At 34.3% G+C, this 12,671-nt stretch overlaps 1 protein-coding gene across 1 annotated transcript; it reads left to right on the top strand.

Moving 5' to 3' along the window:
• Positions 1–743: 743 nt before the first annotated feature.
• LOC107454537 (uncharacterized) lies at positions 744–11,869 on the top strand. The gene is made up of 2 exons (XM_016071763.5): positions 744–1,495; positions 11,114–11,869. The coding sequence occupies exons 1-2, from the start codon at positions 957–959 to the stop codon at positions 11,835–11,837; spliced, it is 1,263 nt and encodes a 420-aa protein (XP_015927249.3). The 5' UTR covers positions 744–956; the 3' UTR covers positions 11,838–11,869.
• The last annotated feature ends 802 nt before the right edge of the window (positions 11,870–12,671 follow it).

The following is a 12,671-nucleotide window of genomic DNA, read 5'->3' as shown; positions in this document are numbered from 1 at the left end:
GGAAAGTTAGTTCTTTCTTAGGTGTTAATATCACTTTTGGCAGGCGATATAATTGGATAACCTATTTATTCTTGATATGAATATTTTTCGAATAGAATGCGCAAGCATAATGCAAATTTGTTTTTTTAGATGTTCTTAAAGATCTATATGCTTGTTATTTGTTAAAATTAAAAGTTTGTTTTTGTTAGTTTGTTATGATCTCTTTTTTACGAACCCTGAGCCATTTTGATTAGACGAACCACAAATATTTTATTTTTCTCTACGGTATCTTTTAAAATTAAAACAAAAAAAGAAGAATTGGTAATCAGAAAAATACTTCTTCACTGTTGAATTTGGTTTTTTTTTATTCTGTATGAAATGCTAATGGAGTATTTTATAAATGCATATCTTTTTCATAATTAATTCATCATATTGTTATGAGAAAACATTGTTTTGAAATTTCTTCACAAGAATTTCATAAAAAAATGGATATATTAAATAAATAATGGATTATTAATGTGCTATAAATTTAATTAAATGTTATGAAAATGATTACTAGCTTAAAAAAATTCTTAACTTTTGGAATCCCGATGACCCTTGCACCAAACCTTATGATAGGAAAATGCTGCTTTAGATTTTCATAGCGAAAAATAAATAATAAGAAATAGACATCTGCGCAATGAGCAATCGTCAAGGACGTCATTTTTCTAAACCGAAACTTTTATCCCTCGTTTTCTTCTGGGATCAGATAAGATATATTCTTTATTTACTGACACGAATCGCAAAATGTGAGGATCATTATTCTGCTTTTTTAACTATTTTTACGTGAAATATGTGATTAAATATTTATACAACTGACAATGAGAAACTAATCATTCGCCTTAAAGTCCGACGGAGAAATAGAATTTTTTTTTTTTTAATCAGATAAAAGGAAATAATATATAGTTGGAAACTACTCAAATTGTAAAGGAAAAAAAATGTATTCGCTTTTTAAACCAATTGTGAAGGCTTTATTATCCTGCAGAATTCCTCGTTTTGATGAATCAACGGATTCAAGCAGTGATCGTGACTCTGAGGAAGAGGAACCAGCACAAAAAGTGATTACCAAACTTCCAACAAAGAAAGTAGATATTCAAACTATATCAAAAGAATCTTCTTTAAGTGATGTGTGGTTGTATGTCGACAATGGAGAAAAAGATGTGAATAATCAGGACCGAAGACGAATTGAAATAGATAACTCGCATTCGTATAAACAAAAGAAAAAAACTGAGCAGTTTAATCTCAGGGAGACTGCAACAAATTCCCCCAAAAGTTTCAAGGATTTAAATTTGTTCGGTGAATGCATCCGTTTGAAAATTTTACGCCAAGAGGAAGATATTCACGTTATTAATGAATTCATGATTTCGGTGAAAGAGATAAAAAAGAAATTTCAAATAATAAAGGGAATAATACCTAGAAATGCGGATGTATATAAAAAAGTTCCATATTCTGCTAAAGCTTGTATTATATTATTTCGGTAAGTACTTAGTAAAATTATACTATATTTTTATTAATTATACTGTAATTTTTATTAATTTAAATAGTAGTATTAGTCACTGCTCAGTTTAATGTAGAATTGTAAACATTTTTATTTGCTTTGTTGATTAAATTGCCTTAATTAATGGAATATAAAGAAGTTTGATATTTTGCTAAAGCTTGTATTGAATTTATTATGGTAAGTGCATCATAAAACAAAAATGTTTAGTATTATTTAGATAAATAATTTTATAATTTCACTATAATTTTGATTACTTAAAATAATAATACACTGCTTAGTTGTAATTTTTTAAAAAAAATTATACTATAATTTTTATTATTTAATACTAATTTACTGCTTAGTTTTTTGTAGAATTGGAAAAATTTACTCCGTTTTCTCAGTCGCTTTAATTATTAGATAAAGAAGTTTGGTATTCACGCTAAAGCTTGTATTATGTTGTTTCGATAAATGGATCATAAAGTAAAAATGTTTTTTGTTGTATATATAAATAACTTTATAATTTATTTTAAATTATACTATAATTTTTTAGTAATTATATTGTATTTTTTTGTTAAATAAAGTATCAATCACTGCTTAGTTTCGTTAAGAATTGAAAATATTTCTATTAAATTACCTTAATTAATGGAATATAAGAAAGTATGATATTTCGCTAAAGCTTGGATTATACCTATTGTTTGGTAAGTGCATCAAAAATTAAAAATGTTTTCTATTATTTCAAAAAAAAATTTAATAACATTAATTAATAATTAATTACATTAGAATTTTTATTAATTAATGACGTTATTTTCATTAATTAATATACACATATCAGTCACTTCTTAGTTTCTTGTAGAATTGGAAACATTAGTTCTATTACTTAAACTTATTTATTTAACGGAATATTAAAAAGTTTGATATTCGCGCTAAAGCTCGAATTATATAATTTCGGTAAATGCCTCATGACGCAAAAGTTTTTTCTATTATTTCTATAAATAATATTTCTATATATTTTTTAAAATTATGATTTAATTTTCAATATATTGTAATTTTTATTAATTAAAATGCTATCACTGCTTAATTTCGTGCGAAGCTGGAAACATTTGTTCGATTACTTATTTATTTAACGGAATATAATGAAGTTCCGATATTCGCGCCAAGGCTTGTATTGTATTTTATTGTTTCTGTAAATGCAGCATGAAGTAAAAATGTTTTCAATTATTTCTATAAATAATTTCATAATTTTTTAAATTAGACCATAATTTTTATTAACTTCCTGTAGTTTTTATTAGTTAAAGTAGTAGTACCAATCACTGCTATTTTTTTTATTCCATTGTAAACTAAACATTTATCTACTTATACTAATTTTGAACTAATTGAGTATAATTTCGAACAAAGTGTAACGTTGAGTTGAACACGTAAAATAGCTGCGCTGGCTATGGCCCTTACGATTTTTTAATATAGAGAGTTTAGCGAAAATTAATTGCGTCGCTTAATATATAGACTTAAAAGCTTGAAATTTAGTAATAGAGAATACTTGCTTCTACAATAATAATGAATCAATGTTCTTTGACGCAAGATATAACTAAATACACAATGAGTTAATCTCTTTAGAACACAACATCTCTTGATTTTTGTTAAAATCGGGATTCTCATAAATATGAAATAAATAGTAAAAAAAAATAAATAAATAAAATTTAAAAAAAAAATTGATTTAGCAATTAGCGGGAAAAAGAATGTTTCATAAATTTTTACCTGACTCGGTTGTTGTATGGACTTGGAACTATAAAATTGAAGGTGGAACGTTTAGATATCTCACAATTCAGTTAGAATTTGCCACAATTTACTGGAATTGGAGATGAACTTAGAATATTGAATTATACATCGAAAACATTGAAACACTCCACACACAGGAATCGATACACATACACTATTTATTTTCTCAAGCTCAATGAATAATTAATTAGGATGCGCATAGCGCCATCTGTGGACTGTAGTATTAAACATACCGCCCCCCTTGAAACACGGAGGGGTTTCAAAATTAATGAATTTAGTTAAACAATAATTAAGTAATCGCCAACGGTCGCAGTGACGGATGTCGTCTGGAATCGTAGGTTGTGGAATAGCTGTTAATGCCTTTCCTATCAGGAAATGTCCTGGTGTCAGAACAGGACGGATCATCTGGACTGCTAGATAATTCACATAGAGGTCTTGAGTTAAGGCATGCCTCGATTTGGCATGACAGCGTGGCCAGTTCTTCGAAGGTGAGACTAGCATCTCCAACAACTCTTTTCAAATGAAATTTGAACGATTTCACTGTAGCCTCCCAAATGCCTCCGAAGTGGGGAGCAGATGGAGGATTGAAGTGAAAGGCGATGTTGTCTGTTACCAGGAATTGTTGAAGGGCATCTTCCTTCATTAACTGCCGGAACTCCTTTTTGAGCTCTCTACTAGCTCCGTAGAAATTGGTTCCTTGATCGCAGAAGATATCTGAAGGTCTACCTCTGCGTGCCACAAATCTTTTTACACAAGCAATAAATGCTTTTGAGGTTAAGTCGCTGACGACTTCAAGGTGAACTGCCTTCGTTGCGAGGCAGACGAAGACGCATATGTAGCACTTAGTATTGCGGCTGCCTCTTCCCTTGGAGCTCCGTATTAAGAATGGGCCGGCGAAGTCCAGACCAGTTCGTTGGAAAATAGAAGAGGGACAAACTCTGGACTCTGGAAGATCTCCCATGATTTGCTCGGCGAGCCTTGGACGATTTCTGAAGCATGGGATACATGTTTTCACCACTCTTCTAACTGCATCTCTGGCTGAGAGAATCCAAAATTTCTCTCTGAGAGTTGCTAGGAGAAGTTGCGGTCCGGCATGAAGAAGTTTCAAGTGATAATCCGTGATAAGTAAGTTCACAATATGGTCGGTTTTAGGAAGCAGGATGGGATGCTTCTTTGATTCTGGAAGCAATGAATTTTTCAGTCTACCACCGACCCGAATTATTCCGGAATCATCGAAGAACGGAGTCAAGGGAATAAGCTTGTTATTCGAAGGAAGTTGCTTGCCTGTTGAAAGATAGGAGACTTCCGCCGGAAAATGATCTTGTTGGATGAATTTGACAATTCTCTTCTCGGCTTCATTCAATTCTGCCGTTGTTAAGAAGGATTTGTTTCTTTTATCTGCAGCAACGGAACAGTTCCTCACGAATCTTAAACAATAAGCAACTACTCTTTTCAGTTTGTTCCAAGACGAAAATTTTTGAAAAACCTCTGCCTTGAAAGTAGCATCAACTACATTCAACATGATCAGCTTGGTTGTTTTGGCTTCGGCAGTCATGTTTTCTTTTAATTGTGGATCATCTTCAAACCTTCCATTAGGAAAAGTAGAACTATTTAACCAATCAGGTCCGTTGAACCACAAGTCGCACTTTTCTAGTTTAGTTGGGGGTATCCCTCTCGTTCCACAATCAGCAGGATTCTCCAAACCGCTCACAAAGTTCCAGTGCACGTTAGGAGTCAGCTCTTGAATTCGTGCTACTCGATTAGCTACGAACGGTTGCCATCTTCTTGGTTCGGACTTCAACCATGCCAGTGTGATCTTGGAATCAGACCATGCAAATGTCTCAGAGATTGGCACAGTTAGTGTCGGCAAGGTAGCTTGTAACAAATTGGCCAGAAGTAAGGCAGAACAGAGTTCCAGTCGAGGTAGAGACTGTGGTTTTACTGGAGAGACACGTGTCTTGGAAGTTAGCAGTCTAGATGTCACGGCTTGGTTTGTATCTTTGGAACGAATGTATATAGCAGCACAGTAGGCCTTTTCTGAAGAATCACAGAATCCGTGTACTTGTACGTCGGTAGCCTGTGGAATGAGGATATAGCGTGGAATCTTGATATTTGTAAGTAGAGGAAGCTGTTTCTGGAATACTCTCCATTGACTTGCCAGAGAGTCTGGTAGCTCCTCATCCCAGCCTAGATGATGACTCCAAAGCTCTTGGAGGAAGATTTTGGAAGTGATAACTGTAGGTGCCAACCAGCCCAAGGGGTCAAAGATTTTTGCGACTTCGGAAAGTACCTTGCGTTTAGTCCATACGTCGCTCTCATTGACGGTGATGGTAAAAGTGAAAGTGTCAACATCTGGAAGCCAAGCTATTCCCAGAATCTTGACCGGTTGGTCGTCGTTGATCATGTGTTTGGAATCAACGGTCTTTAACTCTTCCGAAATGGTTGCTAGTACGTCAGGATCATTTGACACCCATTTGCGTAGAGAAAATCCTCCTCTCTTCATCATCTCCTGCAGTTCGGACACCAGTTGAATGGCTCCCTCCTTTGTTGCACTCCCGCTCAGCAAATCATCAACGTAAAAATGACAAAGGGTGGCTCTTGAAGCGTTTGGATAATTTTCTTGTTCGTCTATGGCAAGCTGTCGTAAGGTTCTCGTGGAGAGGAATGGTGCTGAGGACGTACCGTACGTAACGGTAACAAGACGATACTCCTTTATTTGTTCGGTTGGAGAATCTCTCCAAAGAATTCTTTGCCAGTCTACGTCTTCCTCATGAACTTTAATCTGGCGGAACATCTTTTCAACATCAGCGCAAATGGCTACACTGAAAAGTCGAAACTGGATGAGAATAGGGAAAAGTTCTGGTTGCACTCTTGGACCAACCAGGAGCAGATCGTTGAGAGAGAGTCCGGATGAAGTTTTACTGGAAGCATCAAAAACTACACGAAGCTTTGTTGTGCAGCTAGTGTCTTTGACAACTCCATGGTGAGGAAGGTATAAACTTTTGATTTTATTAATATCAGAGTCCGGAACCAGTTCCATGTGATTTAAATCACGGTATTCCTTCATAAATTTTCGATAGAGGTTGTATTTCTCAGGATTAGAAATGAGATGACGTTCCACGCTGATTAGCCTACGAATTGCATTTTGTTTTGAATTACCTAACCGCGTGGGAGAAGTGTGAAAAGGCAACCTTACTGTGTATCTGCCATTCTCATCCCTAGAATGTGTCTTTACGAAATGATCTTCACAAGCCTCTTCTAAACAAGTTAAAGGTTTGACGCATGGTACAAAATCTAATTCCCAGAATTTATTGATTAGAAGATCCGATTCTAACTGAATATAATTGACATGTAGGGAATTTTGACCACCAGAATTTGCCTTACCACCAATTATCCAACCCAGTTCTGAACGAATGGCAAATGGCTTATCCTTACCTAACGATAATGTTTGACCCTTTAGCAATGGCAAAGTAAGGTCAACACCAAGGAGTACATCAATCGGAGCACTCTTGTAAAATGCTGGATCAGCCAGAGAAATATCCCCAAATAATTCGCGCATTGAGGAATCTAAGTCGTGATGTGGAATCATACCTACAATTTTGTTAATCACATAGACGGATGCATGAAAGGAATTTTGAGATGAAAAATGTGAAGTGAATTGAATCTCAGCAACCCCATTTGTACGCGTATTGGATGCGCCTAAGCACGAAATGCGAACATTGGCCTTTTCCTTTTGCAAGCCCAATTTCTCAATACACTCATTTGTAATAAGCGAAGCCTGGCTACCGCTGTCCAGAAGACATCTACAGGTCTGATAGTTACCCCAAATATCTCTCACCTGAATCAGAGCAGTGCAGAGGAGAGTTTGAACGTCTGGCCCCACACCCGAAATACACGATGTAACATCTACCACTCTAGAATTATCACTTAATTGACTAGTACTTGGAATAAGGGCAGGCGAAAACACAGGAGCGTTGATAGAAAGTTCACTAGAATTTGACTTATTTATAGCACCCTGTTTTCCCCTATCGCTAACATTTTCGATATGAAGTAAAGAGTGGTGGGGTTTTTTGCACCTTTTACATCTAAACTTGCTGTTGCAAGTTTTCACACTGTGAAATCGAGTTAAACAGTTAAAACAAACATTATTCGATTTAACGAAATCTAAACGGCCCTGAACTGATAATTTTAAGAACGTATCACATTTCGACAATGTATGATCTCCATTACATAGAGGACATTGTGACTGGGCGTTGGACGTGACCAAAGTCACCTTTCTTTGAATGTATCTCTTAGTAGTTGAACTCGGGATAGATCTAGCTTGTGTTGCAAGGAATTGCAACAGTTCGTCCAACTTTGGAATGACATCAGTTTGAAAGGTTCTCTCGAACCAAGTTCTTGAATTTGCATCAAGCTTGAACAATATCATGTGCATTAAAAGGGTATCTGTAGTTGGATCAACCTTGTATTCCAGGGACTCTAACATTCTTACGAATTCCTTAGTGGAATCTATCAAATTTAAAATTTGTGTGGATGATTCTCCACTCAAGGGCGTTATATTGATAAACTTTTTCATTAAGGAGGACATAATTTCTCTTTTGTTAAAGTATCTATCTTTTAGCAATTTCCAAGCGATTTCGAAATTATCATTAGTAATGGATAAAGAGTTTACGATTTTTAAGGCATCTGATTTTAAACTCCCCTTTAAATATTGCAATTTTTGCGCTCCCGTCAAATTTTGATTGTTTGAGACTGCAGCTTCAAAAAGATCGGAAAAGGCAAGCCACTCCTCATTTGCACCAGAAAATGTAGGTAAAGATAACGTAGGAAGTTTCACTTCAGCAAACTGAGATGAGGCAGAAGCTTGGCCAGAACTTTGGTTTTTAACCTCAAAACTGGAATTCACTACGGGAGGCAAAAGCCGGGTGTCGATATCGACAAGTACTGACTCTAACGCATCTAAAATGTCGTCCTTTTCCGCAGAATAAGTTTCCTCATCCTTTTCCTCGCAAATACTTATAATAGAATCTAAAATATCTTTTGCCTCAGTTCTAAATTCCAAAAATCTATTTTTCCGAGCCAATAAACCCGCATTGTTTAAATTCCCAATTTCCTCTTCTGTTTTCTTTTGCAATTTAGTAATCGATGATTTAATACTCTTTTTTTTCTTTAACAAGGCTTCCATATCCATTAGAATATATTAGAATAAGAAAAATAATTTATTAAATCAAAAACCACAGAACAGAGCTGTTTACAAAAGTCTAACTGTCTAGCCCAAACAAAAATGATTCCACTGACGCCTGTGAACGTGAACGGGGGAGAATGCGAAATTGCAAAAAGAATTACAGCGGTATAAAACGAAAAGAGAACAATAATAAAAGGGAAGGGTAAAACGAAACTTTTTGTAAATATATTACAGGAATGACAATGGCATAATACATCAGTAATTTAGCACATAAGTAATTAATCAATCAAATAAGTAAATAAGCACATTTAAGCAGATTAAACCCTTTTGAATACACTTGAATTTGAAATATTACACTACGAACATTTCTTTCGTTTTAAGCTTAGCATATATGAATAAAATTCGAATGTTACTTTTATATTGAATTATGACAATATTTTAGAAAAAATATTTGCCGAAACAACAACAAGCCAGGAATTTTGAATTAGAATATTTCAGCTGGGTTCCGGCTAGACTTGACCAAATGATTTAGCAATTAGCGGGAAAAAGAATGTTTCATAAATTTTTACCTGACTCGGTTGTTGTATGGACTTGGAACTATAAAATTGAAGGTGGAACGTTTAGATATCTCACAATTCAGTTAGAATTTGCCACAATTTACTGGAATTGGAGATGAACTTAGAATATTGAATTATACATCGAAAACATTGAAACACTCCACACACAGGAATCGATACACATACACTATTTATTTTCTCAAGCTCAATGAATAATTAATTAGGATGCGCATAGCGCCATCTGTGGACTGTAGTATTAAACAAAAATGAAGATAGAAAATAGTTTATTTGATAAAATGCACTCAACTAAATTTTTACTCGATAATCCAATATAAAAACATCTTAGTAAGCAGAATGCTGAATAAAATATTTTAAACTGCCTAGATCAGGGATGGCGAACCAATGGCACGCGTGCCATTTATGGCACTCGACACATTATTTTGGGCACGCCACCGATCACATTTGTTATTACACTATGAAGCATATGTAACAATTAAATTAAAATTCACAAAAAACACACAAAAATAATAAACAATAATTAATAAGAAAATTAACAATTAACGCTAAAAAACAATTAATAACCATAAAAAACAAGCTAACAATAAATAACTAGCTAAAAAAATTAACAGTCCTGCTTAAACTAACATCTTGCAAACCTAATCTAAGTTATTTGTCATCTAATCTGCAACAACAGAAGTCACACTGATGTTACTTTAAGTTGAATTACGCGTATAACTGAGACATAGCAAAATGTTTTTTTTTCAATGTAAATAAAGAGTTTTGAGTTGATAGTATTTAGTATTATTATTTTCTCAATAATCACGAAGTCAAAATTATTTAACGACACGTGTATGACATCATTAAATAATTTTTTAGAACAAAATGGCACGTTGGTGTATAAAGGTTCGCCACCCCTGGCCTAGATCATGAAATTACCCTACTGTGTTTCTTTCCGTCCCCACCTTTTTACGCCAGTTGGAAACAAAATCAATGCCTGCATATCATCGTCTGCTACGAAGCATTTGTAGAAGGGGAAAAAAATCAAAACTATTTTAAATTCGTAAAATAAGTTATCGATATGTATGAGTAAAGAACAAACTGCCGTTACGAAGTGCTAATTTTTCAAGGACTCTTTTCATAAACCTTCCATTCCAGAACTTAAGAAACGACAACTACGACTCGTTCACAACGCCAGGACAACCTATTCAACTGCCAGGCCAATCTACTAAACTACTGATTAAATTCGGCTCATCATCAGACATCCTATTCAGTTCTCAAGCGCCAAGATAAAACAACAGCAACAAATCTTTTTAAGTTAAAAAAAATATTAATTCTACCGTTCTTTATTAAAAATAAATTTTTATCATATTTACTAAACTATATTTTCATTAAATTTGAAAAGAACACTCTTGCAAAATTCCTTGTGGCTGCAGCCTAGCTGCAATGCTACTTGGAAAATAATCATAAAGAAATTAATTGTATCTTTAACTTTAATTTCAGGGATTTTCAGAAGCATTCAGAAACTAAGACGTAACGCCTACTTTCTATTTTAAATAAGCGTTTTACATGTGAGTGTGATAATGAGACTAATATATATTCCCCCTGACCCCCGAATTAGTTGTATATTTGAATATTTTTGTACTGATTATTACAATACTAATGATTTAGTTTGAAAATTTTTCAGAGATTTTAAGGTGCTACGCTATCAAACAATAACATTTATTTATCAAGCAATCCCTCTACGCCGTAGTCCCAAGTAGCAGGTCAACTGTTCAATATGGACCATCCATCGAAGTAGGCGTTACTTTCAAGATAAGCATATTCGCATCACGTCCGCGTGTCCATAATGTGGGGGGGGGGGGCGGAGTTATCGGCACTACCAACCTTCATCTATCAAAATGTACCTCAGCTCAGACCAATCGATATCGACTCATTAAGTTTTTAGGAAAAAGTTTTTAGTGTCTACCAGCTACAAACTCAAAATTAAAATATTCAGATGTATCTTTAATTCATTTATGATCATTGGTTTTCGATGTTTTAATAATAATAACAGTTTTTTTTTTTTGTATATTCTTATTCCTTTAATTCTCTTTTTATTTTCAGGTTTTATTTTTGTGACAAGTATTTCATCAATAATACAGAATCAGCAATTGAAACCTGTGTATTGGCCCGAGACACTCAGGCAAAGCAGCTTCTGTATAATTGTGTAGCGATTATATTTTCCTCATCATATGTATCGAAAAACATGAATGATATTATCTTGAATAATACATCATATTGTTATATCGGATTTTCAAGTTCATCATTATCATCAGGCCATGATATTTTCTTCCCTCTCTTTCCAATCCAACTTAGCTTAAATGAAGCATTCCCAAAAGATATTATTAATACAGCTACAATTGAATCGGAAAAAGACTTTTATTCAGTTTTAGGCGTAGAATTGTGCTTTAATACTGAGAATAGAAGCAACAACTTACCTTTAACTATTATTTACAATGTGAGTGGGGATAATTTTTCGTTTGATGATGAAGTTCAAGTTAATTTGAGGCCTTCGATTAATATATCGTTTGATCATGACTTCTTTGAAGGACAGAATGTTCGAATCAAGATTATTGTTCAAGACATTAAACCAAGCTTATGTTTCTCTTCTGTAGACGAGCAATTCGTGCAAAAAACATTGTTTGGAACATTTTCTGTTACTCTATCGAGCTCGAGAAAAACTGATTCGGATGTTTCGCTCTTTTATTTAAAAAAAATATACGTTTCGAAACCGTCTAAAAGTAGTAGCCAAATTTTGAAATATGTACATATTTTAAAGAAATTCTAATAATAATTTCATTAAGCTCATCGTATTGTGAAGACTTGGAAAACTGATTTTATGAAACAAAATTGTAAATTTATAAAATTTTACCCTTAGGCACCGCCAACAGTCACCACACTAAAATTAAAAATTTTTATAGGTTAATAATTAGCAACCATAATATTTTAAGAATTTTGAAAATCATGTAAAAATACTGTATTATTTGTTTTACTGTATTGTATCATGTATTTTAAATGACTTAGTGGTTACATTTGTTCAAACATCATTTTAAAGTACTCGGAGTGCAAAGGGTTGAGTTGTCTTGAGAAACTCATTACCAATCTTTAATTTTTCTGGTTGTGTACCTTGTATTTGACGAAGTGCACTAATATGTACCTTGAGCCGCAATGGCTTAATAAATAGAACGTTCGCCTTCCAATGAGGTGAACCGGGTTCGAATCCCAGCGATGGCTGTACGATACAAATCCGCATGCGGCTTGCACCGACAGCGGTGCTGACGTGAAATATCCTCAGTGGTAGACGGCTTCTCGGTTAGAGTCCTTTTGCCGTCAGGCTAACCGTGGGAGATTATCGTAGTCTTCCTCTCCATGTGTACGCAAATGTGGGTTAGTTCCATCAAAAAGTCCCACAAGAAGGCAAATTTCTCCCAATACTTGATCCAGGAGTTCCCTTGTCTTTTGGATTGCGATAAAAATTACAAGGCTACGGAGTGGAACATTAGAAGTCGTAATCCCCAAAATTGAGTCGGCTGCTCAACGACGGTTACGAAATATAAAATAAAATATAATGTGTACCTTCGATCTAGGAAGGTTAATGTGATGTAAAGTTTATCTCAAGTAC

This window comes from Parasteatoda tepidariorum, chromosome 5 (assembly GCF_982258835.1).
Source record: "Parasteatoda tepidariorum strain Cologne lab strain chromosome 5, Ptep-v5.0, whole genome shotgun sequence".
Classification (NCBI taxonomy): Eukaryota; Metazoa; Arthropoda; class Arachnida; order Araneae; family Theridiidae; genus Parasteatoda; species Parasteatoda tepidariorum.
This window is presented reverse-complemented; position numbering and strand designations above follow the sequence as displayed.

Bases quoted from the DNA above. Each gene is read 5' to 3' on its own strand.
- LOC107454537 (XM_016071763.5), top strand. From the start codon at position 957: ATGTATTCGCTTTTTAAACCAATTGTGAAGGCTTTATTATCCTGCAGA. The intron at 1,496-11,113 runs GTAAGTACTTAG...TTTTATTTTCAG, and splicing joins GCTTGTATTATATTATTTCG to GTTTTATTTTTGTGACAAGT.